The sequence below is a fragment of the Solenopsis invicta genome, chromosome 3, assembly GCF_016802725.1.
Source record: "Solenopsis invicta isolate M01_SB chromosome 3, UNIL_Sinv_3.0, whole genome shotgun sequence".
In the NCBI taxonomy this organism is placed as follows: Eukaryota; Metazoa; Arthropoda; class Insecta; order Hymenoptera; family Formicidae; genus Solenopsis; species Solenopsis invicta.
The window spans coordinates 17,088,055-17,108,168 of NC_052666.1; the positions used below are offsets into that span (position 1 = coordinate 17,088,055).

At 40.7% G+C, this 20,114-nt stretch overlaps 1 protein-coding gene across 2 annotated transcripts in view; it reads right to left on the minus strand.

Moving 5' to 3' along the window:
- The window catches only part of LOC105202773 (nephrin), a 291,450-nt gene that overhangs the window by 227,771 nt on the left and 43,565 nt on the right, over positions 1-20,114 (minus strand). For both annotated transcript variants that reach the window (XM_039447151.1, XM_026135813.2), the window contains one exon: positions 8,750-8,785. Coding sequence is in view for 1 of the 2 variants with exons in the window: in XM_026135813.2 (XP_025991598.2) it covers positions 8,750-8,785 (36 nt within the window). In the remaining variant the exon portion in view is untranslated. The remainder of the gene's footprint in view (positions 1-8,749; positions 8,786-20,114) is intronic.

Genomic DNA, 20,114 nt, shown 5'->3' on the forward strand with positions numbered 1-20,114 from the left:
ATGATTTGCGAATTACTAGTCGCGCGAAACAATTCGCGCGCGGGGAGGAGTGGGAGGAGGCACTTCTGTTAGTACCGCGGGCTAAAGACACTTTTTAACAATTTTTTTTCCTCCCGAAATTACAACAACTCTCGATATGTGTCGCTAATGGATTAGTGAAGGCTCGCGCGGACCCAAGTACGCTTCAATTTGCAAAACTCCGCAGTTAATGGACTCGTGCCATAGCGCGAGCTATTAAATTCCGGCACATGTACGCGGAAACGATATACAGAGGGAGATTTTGTTTACTGCGCGGATTAGCGCAGGTTAGTAACCGGACTTTATTCGTGCATTTAATATCAGCATTGCCTCGCGCGCGTATTACCGCCGGCGCTTCGTGTCGTCCACACACACTTATGTCATCGACGCACTCATCCGATGACATGATTATCGAAAAGCGTTTTACCACGGGAGAGCACGTTCGCTCGCTTTTCGCGGATAAATGTTACGTGTGGCAGCTACGCTACCTGTGAGACCGAGAGAAAGCGCAGCACGAGTGGAGAGAGCTCTCCACTTCGCCGTTAAGCGATAATAATAGGCGTTGCACATGCACTCGCGGAGATAGAGATGGAGAAAGTATGTGTGTGTATGTGAGATACGACGAGGTCGAGATACATACGCCGAGATGCCCAGGAGGAAACAATGCATCCCGCTGTGCACGTCAATGAGACCTGCGGAATCTCGTTAGCGCTCTAAATCCTCCTTTTTTAAGGTAACGATGCATTTCTAGGTTCAAGACACACGTGATATATTCGCGTACCAAGTTTGCATCTGGCGGCCATAATGTCGCTCATATCTTCACCATTTAGATAAACTACGTCGCGCGAATACAAAATGCGACCCTTCCCCCCCCCCACCTAAAAAAAACACATCTCAATATGCAAGGAATTCCTTTGCCATCGCAAAGACCATTATTGACTATTATCTTATTCTTTCTTATTGCATGAAAATGATAACGCGTTACTTTACTATCTCGTTACGCCGATTGGAGAAAAGTCGTCGCATTCTTCACTTAATAATAACGCTCACGTAGACAATTTGTGTTGCACGCTTCAGCGCCAATTTCGCAAATCGGATCGAGATTCGAGTGCGCGCGCGAGGAACGTGACGGTCGCCATGACGAGAGTACGATCTAATACTCCTTAGAAATTCAAGAATGAACCGATACGTAGATACGCACGATCGAGCCGAGAATCGAAGATGGATCGTGCGCGTGGGGCAGGGGTAATGGAAGCTGGTCCGAATAAAATTACAGCAAATATTGTACCAACGGCTACCCGGTATGAGCGATCGGATAATCGATCTTGGCGCTTTAACACCAAGCTAGAATCTTTCGGTACACGAAAAATTAGCGTATCCCAGCGCAAACGCGCCAAGCATCGATAAAAGGGAGAGAAATAGGGAGAGAAAAATTTCGAAAAATTTCTTTCCGCCACGGACGTGTTCTCCAATTCTGCCTTCATTTAATCCAGTAATCATACATCACTCGACGCGGAATTGTGCCGCTCGCGCCGGCGGCGGCGTTGTTGCATTTATATATTGCTCTTCCATCTTTCAGTCGTGCATCGTTTCTTTTCATATTTTGAAGGCGCGTCTATCTCGCCCCTCGGCGGCTTTATGGCTCGCGGATATTATATTATGATAAGTGAAACTAACAGATCTCACAGAAAGAGAATTGTGCTCTGTTCTCCGGGCAAAGAGAATTCCTCTCTTTCTGTCTGTATCAAAAAAATTTTATCAACCGTTCGAACCTGTAACGCGATTGATCTCATCATCAGTTATCACTGGAACATTGTTTATTGCGCGACGACCGGACAATCTTAATTGTTTCTCGCTGTCCGCCAGTGTATTTTTGATAAGAAAGAATTGTTATTTTGCTACATCTTCAAAGAAGATATTGTGACAAGCACTTGTAGTAACTCATGCGACCGTCCGTTGTTCTATCTTTTGTCGGAGTTTTTAATTCTCCGCGGTGGAGAGTGTCTTCGTTTTGAAGACCACAATTTCTCACGGACGAATGCACCCGTGGGTGCACTTCGCTCTCGCGTTCGGACGCGCGCTATTTCGCATCGCGCTTGAACGGCAACGTCAATCTGGACTGTCGAGCCAAGGGAATGAAACGGTAACTAGCCGGTATTCACTCCTCCCGGAAACAAGCCAGAGTAGACACAATCTACTCGGCAGTGCTGGTGTTCATTCATCCGTACTTGTTAGCTTTACGTGTAAGTTTTATTAAAATTCGTGCAGATCGGATAATAATACTGTGATTGATAATATTGAGAAAATTGTACATATAAATGTTTGAATTACCGAATATTTTGAAATACTAGAAAAGTAATAAAACGGGCTCGTTGAATTGGATTGGATTGAAACGATTCTAACAAAATGAACGAAGCGGCTAAATATTATTGAATGGTACGAAATCATTCGTATAAAATACAATATAATTTAATACAGTAAATGCACACAGATTTGAAAGAAAAATCGTTGATTCAAAATTGCGAAAACGAGCAGTAAGAACAAGCAAAAAAAAAAAAACAACGTCGGTATCTTCAAAATTGGGAAACGTATGAGTTTCATTTAATATGAGATTCGTACGAATCATGGATATCGACGATAAAATTGATAGCACTTTGAAAATTTTGTTACGCTGCGATCGAGAAGATCAATCGAATTTGCGCAATTGTAAGAGCGAAAATTTCTGGGGCTATATTATCGAGAGCGCGCAGTGTAACAATTGTCTGATACTGGGCACTAGGCCAATCACATTCCGTTAATGAAATGGAATTTAGTTTTGGCGAACGTGCGATCTTAATTCACTCGGGCTATCCGACGTGTGAAAGTTCGAAAAACAAAAAAGCGTAATTGTTACGTACACTCGTCCGTAATTCAATTTTACTAATGTTAAATAATATTCACTTATACAAATTCAAATGAATTACAAAAATATTCAATCCTCCTGTTCATTATTTCGAGAACAATTAATTCGGGATTTTACGACTTCATTGTTTCATTTATTAACGACAGGACCTCGTTATATTTTTTTCGTTGCGATCGCCACGTTGAGCCATTTGTTCCAATAATATAATTTTTCACGTAATTGTAATTGCTGCAATTTAGTACTTATAATAATAACGACTTCGTTTGACAAAAACGTTAATAACGTCAAGCTAATATCTCTCGGTCGAGCGATTTTCCTCATTAGTGCTGAAGGGATTGACCTGTCCTTTTTGTCCTACCCTAAGAAGAAACCTCTTCTATTTTATGAGGTAAAATACAATTTCGTCATCCCCTTTTGAAAGGGCGATTTTTCGCTGCATTGCAATAAAGTGTTATAAATATGACTTTTGAAAATAACCACTACGACAAATACGTAAATATTGAAATCCGTTGAAAACATCAATTAATTATAACATTTTGATTTTAAATGGAAAGAGAAGCTTGTTTTAAAATTTTGTCTCATTTACAAATACATGAGAATATTTACAATTTTCCTATATATATCTATATTTAAATTATTTTAATATAAAATGTAAAAGGATGTTTTATTTCATCGGCATGATATGGCAGATGTGGGTGTATCTAAATACCCAATGGCTAATAGAACTTCGCGTAATGACGTCTGGCGGATATAGTTGATCCCACCAATGTAAAGATAAAGTCCCGTGTCTTTTATTTCAGAATAAAGCGACTGTCTGCCTCATCTCTTTAAAAGATATAACGCATTTCAACAAAGAACTGTTCGTATTCAGAGACACCGCGTAGGCAAACAAGGAAGAAAAGAGAATAAGATGCAGTAACGAGCGGTTTGCAGAAAATCTTGTAAAAGTATCTCGGATGGCAGCATTGGATGTAGATTTAATAGGATCTACATTGACAGATGCTGCGCGGCAGATACTAAAAGTACTTTGTTTCGTAGTTGCAGAGGAAGATTATGGTCGTCAATATTTCCTTGCTTCAAATTACAAAGTTTGCGACTCATTCCTGCTCTCTAAATCTCGTAGAGTGAAACGTCACTCTAAACGAGTGAAAATTGAACTTGCGCAATTTTCGAGTAATTTTTCACTCGAGATTTAGAGAGTGTATATTCTTCCCGCGTGCCTCTATTAACTCTCGTGTACTGTACGGGATAATTGAAGATGCGGATACCTCTTCGAACGTGATGTAAGACTCGACAGTACGCCGCGAACTAATCGAACTGGCGGCGTACCACTAATAGATGCTGTATATGGCTTCATTAACCGCCAATTGAACAGTAATCAACGTCTACGACGTCTGCTTCACTCGTTTCTCCGATGACTGTTCCTGCATACAACGTCGCTCGCCACGACGCCAGAAGAGATGACCGTTCTTCGTTTTCATTTGTCTCTGGTAGTGGTACGCGTCAGACTAACAACGTCGGCAAACCTCGTTATAAAGCGCAGCCATGGTCGCGTTACAAACGTGTCCGGAAGGGGAAATACGCGGAATACGCTTGTACGATTGCGCTTGCCGCACGTCGTCCCTCTCGTCGTCAGTGCGAGGACGCGTTCTCGAGGACCCTTCTGAAATTTTCACCGCATCGGAAATACCAGCCGTATTCCCTCGTAACCAACAGCGGCTTGCCGTTCTCTCGTTGAACAGGGAAATATCGGTCTTTAAAATCGGCACACGAGTCCTCATGCATTTATGTATAACATCGCGGCGGATAGAACGACCGCATCGAGAAAAATTAATTGATTGGCGCGCGAGATACGACAAGGAGAAGCGGTGAAGAAAGAGAGAAAGAAAGAGAGAAAGAGAAAGAGAGAGAGAGAGAGAGAGAGAGACAAGGCGTGAGCGCAGATAGTATACTCGTCGTACCCTCACTGCCGCAGGATTACAACGTTTCCTTCTGTCGCCCTTTGTAAAAGTTCCATTTCCCTCGACTCGAGTGTAACTAGGCGAGAGCGAACGCGGTATTACGTCCCCAATAGAGGTGATCACCACGACGCGAGACACCGGAATATGGAACGAATGCATCGAGTGCTGAATGCATCGGGGGCGTAACCAGAGAGAGTCTTTCGCATAAGCAAATATGCGCAGTTCAATTGAGAGGTGCAGAAACGTCCATGACGTTAATTGCAAATTCAACTAAACAAGAAGTTATATAATCCAATTTGAATTTTAAGTGTCGATTTAAAAATCGTCGGTTTTATTGAAACAGACTTGAAGTATATTGAAATATATAACGGTAAAACGAATTTATTTACGTACGATTTCTAATCGAATCGCGTCTATCACATCACAATTTCATTAACGAGCTCACGAAGCGGAGAGGCACTAGTGTCTCTCGTCTTTACTCAACTTCTCCTTGACCAAACGATGGCTTCCTGTAAAAGGAAACCGTTTGGAAGACCACGTACACTACAAGGAAACGGAGCGGGGAAATTACATTGAACGCTCGGCTGCGAAAGGCTCAACGCGCCATCCTTCCTCGAATGAGTTTTTCGCGATGAGTGGTTAGACAGCGGTGAGGAGGCCGTGAGATGACGCGTGGAGCACGAACGCGAGAAGAGACAACAGAGAGGACGAACGGGAAGTGGGAGAGAAGAGCGAGAAGTGAGGGAAAATTGAGGGTTAGAGAGGTGCAGCGCGAGGACGTTGGATCGTCGATGGAGGAAAATGCGGGTGATTGTGACGGCGGCTGTGGACACGTCCCCTCTCATTTTCCCGCCTGCCATTTGCCATTTTTTTTTTCTCCCGTTTTTCCCCTCTTCGATCCGCGACGCATACGGTCTTACGTGTATGAATACTCTCACTCTGAAGCTCTTTTCATTATCGACATTTCGCATATTATGGTTTGACGTAACCAGCACACCGACGTCAGCGCTAGATTCGTTCATCCATCTGTTTGCTTGATTTTAATGATTTCCCATAGATACACGATAATCAAGAAACACGGATATGTAAAAGTAAAAATAAATTGATCCATCCATATTCATAGTTTTTATATAGAATCGAGCAAAACGGGATTTGGGGGGGCCACGTCGAGCTAGGTTGGAAAAGAGTAAATAAAATTCGATAGGGCTGCTGATTAAATTAACAAGATTCAATTAACTTGAGACCACCTCCGTGCACGGGTCTGCCGAAAGAGCATACGCGAGATCGGTGAAATGTACGATAAATATATACAAGCGAAATATTCCCGGCAATAACTTACGTTCGCAAACACGCGGAATGTTGTTGTTGGAATAATCTCTTCTCCAAGTTCTCAGGTTTATTGACATCAGTCGACGTTGTAGACCAAGATGTCTATGCATATTTGCATATCCGTGAATTCGTACCGACGAGAATGTCTGCGTATAAAACATAAGTACACGGATATGTAAATATCTACCATATCTTCTCGATTTTCACGTACGCTCGTCCGATTCTTTGCTCTTCCGCACGCTTGTTTTGTGTTTGCATTTTCCTTGGTGGTTGGGAAGACCAGCCTTTAAGATTTAATGCCTCTATCTATCTATGTAACTGCCTGTCTATCTCCTTCACTCGGTCAAGCCCCTTCCCTTTCTCTTTCTCTCTCTCTTATCAGCTCGAAAACGGATCGAAACAACGACGGGGTTCCCACGCGCCATGAGCATCCAATAAATCATCTTCGTAGCAAAAAAAAAAAAGAGTCGAACAAGCTGGCTGAAGAGAAGGAGAGAAAGAGGCCGTCATCGTAGTCGGTAATTGGATGTTACGCAGCATCGTCGTCGCAATAATTAGCGTGAATTGTTTGCTTCTTCCCGGCAATTAACGAGCCGTACACTGGCTTGGCACGATCGGTGCTAGATCGCTTTCAAACGACTTTTGAGCAATTCTACGAGACGTGAACGTTATGTAAGATACGACCGAGGATTTGTGTTATCGAGAGGATTGTCGCTACCGAGAGGAAAAAGAGAACTTGGCGCGATTTTGCCCCCAGTAATTACATTTTTACGTCGTCGACATGCCAAGCTCGATGTTCGGGGCGAGGATGTCTGACTACAGGCTTACCTATATCCTTTCAGATTATAGCGGATCGAGCGTGAAACGCGTCATTTCGTGCTGTAACGGAGATAAAAATGAAAGAAAACGTTGCCGTAAGATTAGTACAGTGATTTAAGTCTATATACTCATTACATAATGTAAATTTTGAAGGCGTCGAAATACACCAGTACATTTTTCACGACAGTTTTCATTAAAATAAATTTAGAACGTCGCAAATTGACTTACATTGAATACGAATATTTAGCAAAATTACATTACTTACTTGAAATAAAGATAAAATGTGATACGAATTTAGAAGCAATCAAGCGACGGGTGTAACAAGGTTAATAATTTCTATCGTAAATCTCAGATTCTAACGATTACGTTCCTTCTCCGTTGCAGCTTAGCTTGATTTCCTTGAGCACAGCTATATACATTCGCTCTGTTGAACGTTGATGTCATACAACTACTACAAGCCTCATAAAAAAGGAAGAGTCTCTCGCAGCTAAGGAGCAGTCTTTTACTATCATAAGATTTACGAGCATAATATGACTACAAAATTTCAAAGTGTCGATATCATATTTTTTAATAGTATAAGATAAAAACTACTGCATTCAATATTATTGATTATTTATAAAAATAAAAAAAAAGAAAAAATATGTATTAAGCTTTCCAGCTTATTTTTGTTCTCTCTCTCTCTCTCTCTTCAAAATGTCATATTTTACTCTCAATAAAATGTTTTACAGTTTTATTCTGAAAATATTTTTCTTCAAAAATTCTTTAGATAAATCATTTGAGAAGCACCCAACGTATGTTACCGTGAAACAACAAGCTTTCGCTTGTTTAAGTTTCAAGGTTCCGAAGAATCGACGATAAGTTGTACTATACATTTAATACCACTTATAACGAACCCACAAGCCCGCCACTGCCGCGGCAAACAATTTCGCTTGTGCACATACACTTTCCTGCGCGAGCTCACGAGTGAAAAAGAGGCGACAAATGGAAGCGGAGAGAAAGAGAGCGGTAAAAGCCGAAGGCTGTAAGCCAATCGACTACTCGGAAAGCGTTGTTTAGCGATATAACAAGTCGCACTCGGACTGATCGGATCAAACGCGCGACCCGAGATTTCAAGTCTCGTGTATAGTTGACTTTCAATCCCGGATCGGTGCACCGACCAGTGGAATTGCGCGATGGTCTCTCTCCTTTTCTCTCTCTCTCTCTTTCTCAGTTTCTTCTCCAGTCGCGACGCGCGCCAGACCGAGTTTCGGGAAATAACTGCTCATTGTATCCGATATACACGGATAAACTGCCGGAAAAAGGAAGCAAGGGGATGGGCAAGCGAGGGTGAAAAGCCGTTGGAATGGATGGGAACACAAGCTGCCCCAGGTTGCAACGTTGCGCGATGTACCCTTTTTCCTCCGTTTCCGATACCGCAACCATTTAATAAGGGAAAAGTGTACCTTCCGGCGCCGATCTGGAAGAAGCCTTCGCCCTCCACTTCGCGTTAAAGTATCGCCCGATGAAGCATTCAAGATGTAGTACATATATACATAATATCTATATATATATACTTGTTTGAGGAAATAAACGCTATATATTTGTCTCAGAGAAAAAAAGTATAAAGACGAAGATTAAATTAAGTAAATTTATGTTATAACTATTATATTGCACTGTTTGATACTGCGCGGGATATTTGTAAAGTATCACAATATAATACGAAAATTGGTTTCTGACTCACCGAACGGAGTTAATCTGCTACCAAGCTGCAGTGATACTGTAACACACAAACATAAGATTTAAAAATTAATATTAATAGTGTAATATTAAATTTGTAATTTGCGTGAAATTATGTAATATCAACAAGTTTGTAGCGCGCGCTTGTTTTGTCTAATAAATAAATATCTAAAATAGGTGCAAAGTGTTTTTCACATTACACTAAAAACGCTTGTTACAATTGTTTAAATAAATTATTCAGCATCATAATACATTAACTGCTATACCAAGTAGTATGGTTTATGTATTATACATAAACTTCTTGATATTTATTGAAATATAAGACGCAGAGCAGGTAGCCTGTAAATCACACTTGTCCGTGTGTTTAATACTTTCGGATTATTAAATTTATTTGCATTTATATAAGCAATCGCGGCTTGTTAGTTTTACGGTAATATCGCGGGTGTACTGTTTCATGAATATCAAAACTTCGTAATTTACGTTAGTAGCTTTTGCACGAAGCAGAAGCCGAGCGCCCGATGTAGAGTACCTCGGAATATTAATTAAATTCGATATTACTTCGTTAATTAATTTGTCTAAGACCGGGCGTTGAAGCGTCTTGTCGCGGCAGCATTTCCATGTCCTTATCTAAAGGCGAAATCATCAATCCGCGGAATCGTGCTTTCTCAGAGGAGAATTCTCGCGACTTCATTTCTACTTTACGAATCGCACGGAGTGGCGCGTCGCGTTACCGGACGAACGTTAAAACGGCTGAAATCGCAAGTCGAGGTAAGCTCGACCCAGCTCTCTCTCTCTCCTCTATCGACGTCCAACGGATTTTTTTTTTCCTTCTCCTTTTTTTCTTCTCTTTTCTCGCCGCGCGGTCATCATTTTCACTCTTTCATTCTCCGCTTTCTCGCTGAAACTATAAGGCGGAAGTGGCCGCGCGCACGCGGGTAAACCCGGGGAAAAGAATGGAAATGTATATTCGTTGCCGAGGCAGAGAACGCGAGACGCCCCTTCGCTGTCGGCGGCCCCGCGAATTCAATTGCAATGCATTGCCCGATTAAATTTATAAATTGACTGTTTCGAGAGTGTAGGGTCCGCCGAGTGTAGAATCCGCTCGAGCGATCCGTTAGCCGGTATATAAGCGACGATACGACGGGCGAGGCCGCGGCAAATTGAACTTTGAACTAAAAGAGTAAACCGTAAATTCATTCCGCGGTTATAGGAAACATCCGCGCTCGCTTCCGATTTCTTCGCGTGAGTAATTCGCGGAGCAAACAATCATTTCACCTGAAAATACATTCGCCGTTTGGAGGCGGACGAGAAAATAATAGCGAGTCCGTATGCTTTCGTTCTCTCTCATCGCAAATGAGAACCCATAGTAGATTTAATACGCCGGCTACGTCAGTAATCGTTTTCGCATGCGCTTTCGCATATTTCCGCGAGTTTGGATTCCTCGATAGTGTTTCACCATTGACGGATTAATGAAATCATACTAGTGTTCTGCACTTTTCAAGCATGCTTTTATGTCTACACCGTTCGAGATAGACAGTCGCAAAAAAAAAAAAAAAAACAACTTTAAAACAATCACTCAGCTCTGCTTTTGACGAGTTCTCAAATTAGAGTTTCCAAATTTGGTGGCACCGACAACCAAATAGACGTATATCTATCGATGCAACGAGTTTTCAAAATGTCGCATTTATGTAATGGAATAATTGACTCCGACAGTAGTCAATACTGCATTTTCCAGGCGCAAAAATATCTATTACTTTTGTATCGATCCATTGAGGAGAAAGGGGGGAGACGTGGAATAAGGGGAGGGAGTATAACGGAGAAAAATTCTATAAAATATAAGTAGGTTCACGTAGCCAGCAAAAATACATCTTAAGAGAGATATACTTTCTTAACTCTTGCTTTTCTATGTATTTATTTTACTCACTCACACCTGATTCGATCTGTTTGTAAAATAAGCGGATGTATCGAATTATTCTTCAGGTCTCGATATCTAAAATCAACATTTCTCTCAATCAAAGGAGACGAGGCCAAAGATATAGATCACGGCTATAAATTTCAATAAAAAACGAAATAGAAACTGATATTTTCTCTGTATCGTCGATTGCTAATTGCATTCAAATCACGGAATCACATTTTGCACAATCGAATATAAATATTAAATTTTAGAACGATATTTATACGAGATAAATGTATTATCTTGTAGGCTAAACCAGTATTCCCGATACCCGAATATAATCTGATCACGAAATGTTCGGCAAATATTTCTGCTCCTCGGAATAGGATACTCGCAAAAGGAATCGAATTACACGAAATCTTTATGCGCTTCACTTCCGTTCTGTCGCTTTGCGTGATACCTCCCCGTCGTCCGATTCGGTTAATCGAGTAAATACGACAATCCCCCGACTGAAAATAAAGATGAACGAAAGATTCTTGTGCGCGTAGAGCGCTCTTTGATCGCGGAAGCACAAAACGATGGAAACGAGCACGCAATACGGCACATAGAAAGTACATTCGCCGCTTTAATCTCGAAATTATCATTCGCCGATTGATTATATAGCCTCATCGTTCGTTTAGCAACCTAGTTTGTAATTCCGCGATTGAGATGGTATTACAAAAGGATCGTACTCGATGAAGCGTGAAAAGGAACGTCAGAGTAATTCGCATTCGTCCCTCGTGAGACATTCCAATCGAAATTACAACGTTCAATAAAATCGCCTCGTCACGAGTCGTCGCGCGATTCTCACCGCATGGACAGGGAAGCCTTTCTGATCGTTTAATCCAACTCTTTGATTCGAAATAATAGTAAACAACATGCACAATTGATAAGTTTCTTTGATAAGTTTCATATTTGTGTTTTTCTTTCATTCGCATCTCTAATATGATCTGAATTCTAGATGAATTATTTATACTTTATATATATTGTTTTTTCTTCCCCGACAAAAAAATTAAACTACATATATTAATCTATATATCAAAAAAAAAACTTTCCCTGCCAATAATTACTCATTCCCATTAAGACAAACCGCACGCAGCACATGAACTGGTTTTTATCCCGTCGAAATTTCCTCACGCGAGCACGCCAGATATAAAGTCTCAGATATGCGGATATAAAAGCGAGAACTAACGAAGCCCATCCCACTCTTGGCACCCACGGTACATTGGCGCGGAGAACCGCGTCTCCGCGTAGCCCGAGGCCTTTTGTGCGCACCGAGGTGACGGTGAGGAAAACGAGCCGCGTTTCGCGAAGCCGCGTTTCGCGAACGAACACCCTTGTTTCCGGGGTGACCTCCGCGTACATAGCGGCATCCTAAAAGAACTCTTTCTCTCTCTCTTTCTCTCGCTGCTCGCTTCCTTTTTCTCCCTCTCACTGTTTCGTTTCACCACAACGCTCACCGTCTTCGTTTTGTTCGGTGGTTTCATTTTGTTTATTCAAACGCACTTAAACAGCGCCGTTGTCCGTTATGCTCCGATGACGCTGTTGTACTAATGAGTGGCTTGGCTGCTCGTTGCGACCCTTAAACGCCTTTCCTGGTATACCATTCTCCCTGAATATGATTCTTTCTCTCTCTCTCTTTCTCTCTTTCTCCGATGTTCTCTTTTGTTTTTCTAGGAATTCGCGTCAGCTGAATTCCCACGTTTCATTCTCGCTCGACGGAAAAGTCGAGAGAGCAATAAACAAATGAAGAAACAATGGCGCACGCCACTCTTCAGAATTGAATTAACGTTTTAATTAAAATCATAGCCATTATAACGTGAAAGGTTTTGTTATTCTTTCAGAAGAAGCAATCCGTGTATGCAATCTGATAAGTTTTACGCGTGATCGATGCGTAAAACTAATATAATTTTGTATCAGAAGAATGATACGATATTCCAAGAGCGTTTTTCACGGTACAGATATTTAACGCTACAAAGGCTTCTGTATTTTGTATCTCGATATATATATTTTAATGATATTGATTCGAGAGAGTAGCATTTTATAAAAACATATGCGTCATCTAAGATTTATTGCTTACTTTGTAAGCTCTATAATATTACGTCAAAGAATAATTCACGTGATTTATATCACATACGTTTTAACGATACGCGAATAACTATTTCTTAAAGCCGATATGAGAACCGCTTTTAGAAAATACTGATCTTTATAGTGCGTGCCAGGAGAAAGTTCGAGGAATTAACTTTGTTACAGTGGTGAGATTTAAAGCTCGATTTGGCTGCGCGATTAATTCCAGCTTGGTACGAAGCAATTTCTTGGCGATGGTGGAACACCCTTTATTACTTTTATCGTGCGTGTAAAAAATACAGAGCAATTAGCGATACGAAGGTCGTACAACCAAGAAGTTTTCAACGTTATCGAGGTTCTGCTAAAGCCAAAAGAGAATATTGTGCGTTTCGTGATTTTAAGCCAGTAACGCGCGCAAAGATAATACGAATAAAAAAAATGTATAATATATTGAAGATGTTTTATGAAATATAATGTAATATATAATAAATAAATGTATAATAAAAATATAATGAAAAGTAAGCAAAAAAAAACAAGAGAGAAAATGATTACAAAATCTGCTTACTACTTTTTAATCCGATAATGGCAGGGCATGTATTAATCCGTTTCATTGTAACAAAAATAAAATGACCATTATTTTTTGCATCGTAAAAAACTAAATAAATGGAGAATTGTATAAAACTGTATGCAAAATAGATAAGTGAATTTATAGTGAAATAATAAAAAGGGAAATTTTTTTCTACTTTATTAGCGGGTGAAAATTTCTCAAATTCATTGCGAACAATAGCGGCGCATAATTGCGTTATCGCGCATGGGGGCGGATAGGGGCGTCCAAGCGCGATTTCGTTCGTCGACGTGACGCGGGTGCGACGCTTATAAATCAAGCTGGCGTACAACAACCGCCATCGTTATATTTCAACAACGACATCGCGGCGTCTCCTCAAAGAATACCCAGATCTCTATTCCCAAAGCTGCGGGATCAGCACTGTCCACGCCACGGACGTCCACCACGGTGGTCCTCGCTCGCTCGCCCTTTCTGTTTCTCTTACGCGAGTTTCGCGACAGGCTAAGCGGAAGCGCTCGAATTCGCCCGTGTTCAGATCGCCGCGCCGTCCGTGTGTGTTCGTGGGCACTCCCACATGTGTGCACGTCCGGTTACGCGTATAAATCCGGTCCACCCGCACGTGAAATGTACAGTGAAGCGGAAGTGGCCTCTACGTACCGGCGAACCATCTCCTTCCCTCCTCTCGTCGTTGCACCGCGCGCTACTTCCTTTCCGCTTTCCTCCGCTATTTAGTTCCACGCTCTCTCTCCTTCTCCCTCTTACTTTCCCCTCTCCCTTTCTTTCTCTCTCGCCAACCCTTCCGTTTCCTTTCCTGTCCTTCTCGCAGTCATACACTAGTGTGTTTGCGTGCGTAAAAATGTCGCTAGCGAATGAACGCGAACGGGAGAGAACCCGAAGGCCATCGGAGCGTTTCGGCGAGCGAGCGATTCAAAGAATTGCATTAAGCGTGCGTTGAAAAGTTTTGAGTATCTGCGTGCATGCGCGCGTTCTCTTTTACGGTACAGTTGACGTAGCAGAACGAGACTGTAGTGGTTACGAAATCAAAGGGCCCGCTCTCGCAGCAGCGTGCAGCGACAATTCCGATTCTTCGAGGTAATTTCCCTCTATTCAGGTGTTCCGCACGATCCCGCACTGCACCGCACTGCACCGCACTGCACCGCACTGTATCATGCAGTGTCGTCCTATCAGCAGCGCGGCATATCGCTCGACAATTCCACCATTGCCGACTTCGGTTTCCGGCTTGCCGCCCTATTCGCCAAGTATTCATGACCCTTGCGAATCGAAATTTCATTAAACTCCACGAGCGCGCGATATTTCCTCCTACTGTTTAGTGTCCAACTTCTCTTTTCCGTTTCCCCTCGCTGTTCGAGTTATCTGAGAAAAAAGGGAAAGTGACACGATTCCAATGCTAACAGTCCCAGAAATAAGAGACAGAGCCGCGGCAAAAAGGGGGATGACGCTGCCGCAAATCTTGGATTTCCGTAATCAGTTTATTTTCCGTACGCGAACGACGCCGCGAAACTTTCGATAGATAAATGGCTTGCGGAAGAATATAAAGTAGCATTGTGCCGATATGTCACTCAAGTCACATCTCTCATTTACATTTTTACGCGGATATGTAATCAAAGATATGATTTTAGATATAACATGTTGTACGTGCATCTGAAAAATATAATCTTTATTATTCTATATCTGTCTAATATTAAAATATAATGCTCTTGAATGAATTGATTTGACTGGATTGCATATTTTGTTTTCGCGTCGACCTAACATCAGAGAATAATTTCGTCTAAACAGGATGCATTTGCCGTTAAAGAGAGCAACTTGGGTAGGTGCGTCCAGCTAGCGAAGCACTTAATTAAATTAAATTAAGTTCGTAGATGTGACTTGACTTATATATAGTCAAAATTTATATAGTCTACTGTCCCAAATAAAGCGAGTTTTCTTTCCTTTTTTCACTAGTACGGATGGTAATGTAGAAAACTTATATAATACGGGTTTTATAACGACAAAGAAATATTACGAAAAAAGTGTCTTTATTCCTTTTTACAGCTGCAATATTATCACGTGCATTATTACAACTGTGTAACTTATTCGACGCTGAGGCTTTGCATAATTGAAACGGCCTATTCCGCGGTCGCTCGTTGACCCCGCGAACTCCCGTCCAGTAAATAGAATAAATATTTTAACGTTAACTAGCACCGGTGCACCTGAGTCTACGTTTCCGTTAATAGCATCGTTACAATTGCGAAACCTTTCGCTAAATCGCCGTTCCCGAAATTATTCCATTGTAATGCCGAAGAAAACCAACTGTAACCTCTTTTTACTAGTTTCTTTCTTTATTCACTATATTTTTCCGAAAAGCATATGGACTTCTTTGAGAAATCTAATTTTCTTAATTTAAAAGATTTGTTTTTCTTTTTTCGCCTCTCATATCTCCATTTTTGCACCTGCTTCTTCACAGCTACGCAATAAGGATTTTCGTTCCCACGGGAGCTCGATCGATCCTGGGAAATCGAAATTTCATTAATCTCAGTCATTTTCTTTCCCCTTTCCTACTTTCCTACTTTCCGTCTATTCCCGCAGCTGCTCCGAACCGGTAAGCAGTACATACATGCATACGTACATTCATATGCTCCTACACACATATATATATATATCCGTACATATATTCATACCCAACTATGTACATTGACGCAAATAGCCATACCGTGTTAGAGAAACCAATGAATAAGTAGCTTCCGTTTGATAGAATTGCGATATTCTTCCGAGCGTCGTTTAGATATCGAAAAGTCGTTTCAGCAACTTCGTATTATGTATTACATATTTGGCGTATAATATATAACATTTTAGAAAAAAAAGATATTAAAAATTTACAAGTATTTGAGAAAATTGTTAAGTTGAGAGAGAAAAAACTATAAATGTTAAATTATAAATTTTTTTCTCTCATTCTATCTCTTTATAAAATATTTTAATATAGTGTAAAATATGTTATTAAAAACAACATAAATCTTATAAGTAATTACAATAAGTAATTAAATATAATATAAATTTATTCTTGTTAAAGCTAAAATTCAACTGTTAATTTTTTTTAAAATCTAAATACACATTTGTTAAAAAATTTTTTATTCAAAACAAAATACAAAATGTACTGTTTAAAAAAATGTACTCAATTTAATTAATATATTCATTCGATCATTAAATATTTGATTATTTAGATCACTACTAATACTAAAAAATTTCTTCTTTTATTTAATGAAAAGTTATCAAATAATCGCTTTCCGTTAAATAAAAAAAAGTATATATATATATCGCTAAGATATTAACGAACGATCGACTCTGAAAGTTAAGCTATTAATGTTGCCACAGGAGTGTGTTCAAGTTAGGTGCGACTTTCTCTCAACGTGGATTATCGATGTCCACGCTACCATAAGTTGAGGCGGTACGGCGAACGCCAGTCTGTCGAAGCTTTATGACACTTCTTCCTACAAGCCGTCGAAGCCGCACGAATCCCCGGACGGCCATCGCTCGCTAAAACCCTTTTTGCCTTCGTCGGTACAGTCTTCCCCGACCACCGATCGCTAGACACGATACTAGCAATTTTCTTTAAGTTTCTAGTTCTCAAAGAACTTCTTGAATAGCCACGAGGACACTTACTACAGCAAAAAATGGTATGGTGTGACCTACATACAGAAACTGCTGACGCGCATAATACAAAAGAGGTAGTCGTTCAAGGTAAAGAGGAGAAAAAAAAACGAGCAATAACGACAACTTTCGCGTTCTGAAGTGTGAACGTTGTGACATGCCTACATATGCCATTCGAAAAAGCATGCGCCATATCACGTTCGATTTATCTAAGTCGGAATTATTTAAAATGACGTACGCACATATTTTTCCCACGTACGCGAGAACATAGCGGGGACTTGAAACAAAGTACGTCGTAAAATGCATTTTCTTACGCAACGCATACTTGAAAAATGGATGAATCCAGACACAGATGGGTTATAGATATCGAAACTGAGAACACAACCGGAAAGTGCTTCGACATATTCAAGATAGTATTAAGACGGTGTCATATTCGAGGAAGAATTTCTCGTCCATACGAATTATGTCCCCGTGTATCTGTCTTATAAGACGCGTCTGATTCATCTCTTACACCGTCGATCGAAATTTCATTAATCTCCGGGACGCGCCCTTCTCGCCTCGGCCTGGTTCCTACAGCTGAGGTCTATCTGCAGAGTGTACGTGTAAGGAAGGTGCTATCTGGAGGTCATCCTTTCTCTCGTCGACGTGATTGCTCTCGTGCACCACTTCGTTTTGCCGCCCTCCCTTCTGTCCCTTCTAAGCTATCCCACTTCTGCTACCCCGGGTCTCTTCAAACCTTCGTCGTGCTAACGGCGAAGACAAACACTCGCGCGAATTTCTTATGCAGCCGCCGCGCATACAAATGACGTGTTTAGAGAGCCGACGCCGCTCTGCTGTCTGCTAACCCCGGAGACAGGACTTGTAAGAAACCAGGGGGTCTTCGCGTGGATGCGCGGGGTGGTGCGGCAAGACGGGGGGACGAAAAAGACGGGAGTTGAAGGTGTGCTCTCGAAAGGAAACGAGGCGATGGCGCCTCCTTACCGATTTCGAAGAAACTCGAGGGTGCGGTGGATGAACGTAATCGAGGGATGTCCAGTCGAGTTCGCACGTGCTGTCGCACCATACCTCGCGCCGCATGCAACCGGCGCGATTTCTATCAGGACGAAAAGTGTACCCTCATTTCTGTTACTCTTGGCGTGGCAAGATTGTTGAGCGCGTGGCAGCTTCGTCCGAGAGAAGATTGTCGATGTCCACTTCCGAGGAAGTATTCAGCGGCAAATATTCAATTTATAATAGATTACGTATGCTGCGATATTAAAAAAGTTATGCAGTTTAATAAAACTAAAAATAAACGAAAGTAATTGGAAAAATCAATTTAGCATATGTTTCAGCAAGAGATAAAAATGTTCTATTATAACTTTGCACGATGTAAAAAAGATTTAAAAATATAATTGTATGAATAATGACAATCTTTAAAAATGTTCATATGAATTTCTTACAAATACGATAGAGAAAAGAGCTTTAAGGCGTTATTCTATCAATCAAAAACTTGAAATTTATGTGACTTCCATGAAAACTTGAATCAACATTGATAAAGAAATAAAGAGAACCCTTTTGGGAATTTATTATTTCACATCTACTCTCATTCGAGAAGCAGGCTAGCACAAAGATGATAAGACAGAGGAACCTATTACCGAAGAATACGTGCGAAGCAATTTTTGAGGAAAGCAACCAATTTCATATAGAAGTAAATACACATTTTCCAACTACTGCGACACAAAGAAAGCGGTGCAGACTGTTTACATCATGTTGCATCGGCGAACTCGCAACAAACTTCCTTCTAACTTGATAACAACCTCTCGTTCTGCTTGCGCGAAGTTTGACGAAAGAAGCCCGGTCTATTCGCTTGCATCAAGTTTGTCGGCTCGCGCCGTTCGTTTGACACAAATTGTTGCTAAAACGAAGTTCGCGTATTTTTCCGCTTCCGTTGATCGCATCCGGTTGAATTCGAGTTGTAACGTCGCTCGGCGATATCTGATTAAAATTTTACATAAGATTGCGCCTGCGCGGAAGGCACGAAAACAACATTTTATTTTACATTTAATTGGGCTGAGTTAACTACATCTTTAATTATTTTCGACAACTTCGAAGAAACTTTATCGACTTACGTAAATTTTACATATTTTAAAAGGCACGCGAAAACACGTCGATATTACAGATATATCAAAATAACGGGCATTTAATGAAAACTTCCCAGGAAATTAAAAGCTTCGTGGACGTTGCATGTACAGATACACGCGAGAGATGTACATCTTTTTATTTTTATAATATTACGGCTGGAATAGTACGTCTATTTTATTAGACGACGGAATATTCGAAACACACGTATGTATGTACACCAATTTTACGGCGCGGAATGTACATTGGGAAAAAGCCGGAACTCCGCTTTAAGACCTCCTTATTCACCGTGTACATTTCGCTAAAAGGCAAAAATTTGCCACTAAGAAATGTTGTGTGTACGTACTTGCCATGTTCTGTCTTCTGCTGAAAGTTTGCGGGCGCTCCATTCATCCTCCCGAAGCCCTTGTTTGGGGCGATCAACGAAGATGCATGTGCAACGCGCGCCGAAAATTTCTTATCGTGTATTTCCCTCTCGACGAGCAAAGTTATTTGTTTAGATAACCGGCACCACGTATAAATGACTTTCTCGTCTGAATCATAAATTTCGAGAAGCTCCCGCTTTCATTACGATACTCGACCGCACTAAAAACAGCATGTTCAATGACAATTCGTACTTGAAACGCTATCAAATTATCTTCATATCAATCTTTTATGTATTGGACAAATATCATTTCTCTAATATGAAATATACGTACAACTTTTTTATCAATTTTTAAGGAACCACATATTGATTTCTAAATTACAATGATAAAAACTTTGATTTATATCTGTACTATTTTACTAAATATCTTCGATTTTATGTACGTAATATAAATTTTTTACGTTTAGTATACAGGCGAAATAATGAAAAACAAATTTCGACGTTGCCTCAAATTGTAAATATAAATTAAAACGCTGTTCATTTATATTCGAATCAAATTGATTCTATTGTGGCGGTTACCAAAATTGCAACTATAGTGATTAAGATTAAAATAGGTGTACGCGATTACACAGCTTGTTTATAAAAGAATATTATAAAAAAATTGATACAAAAATAGA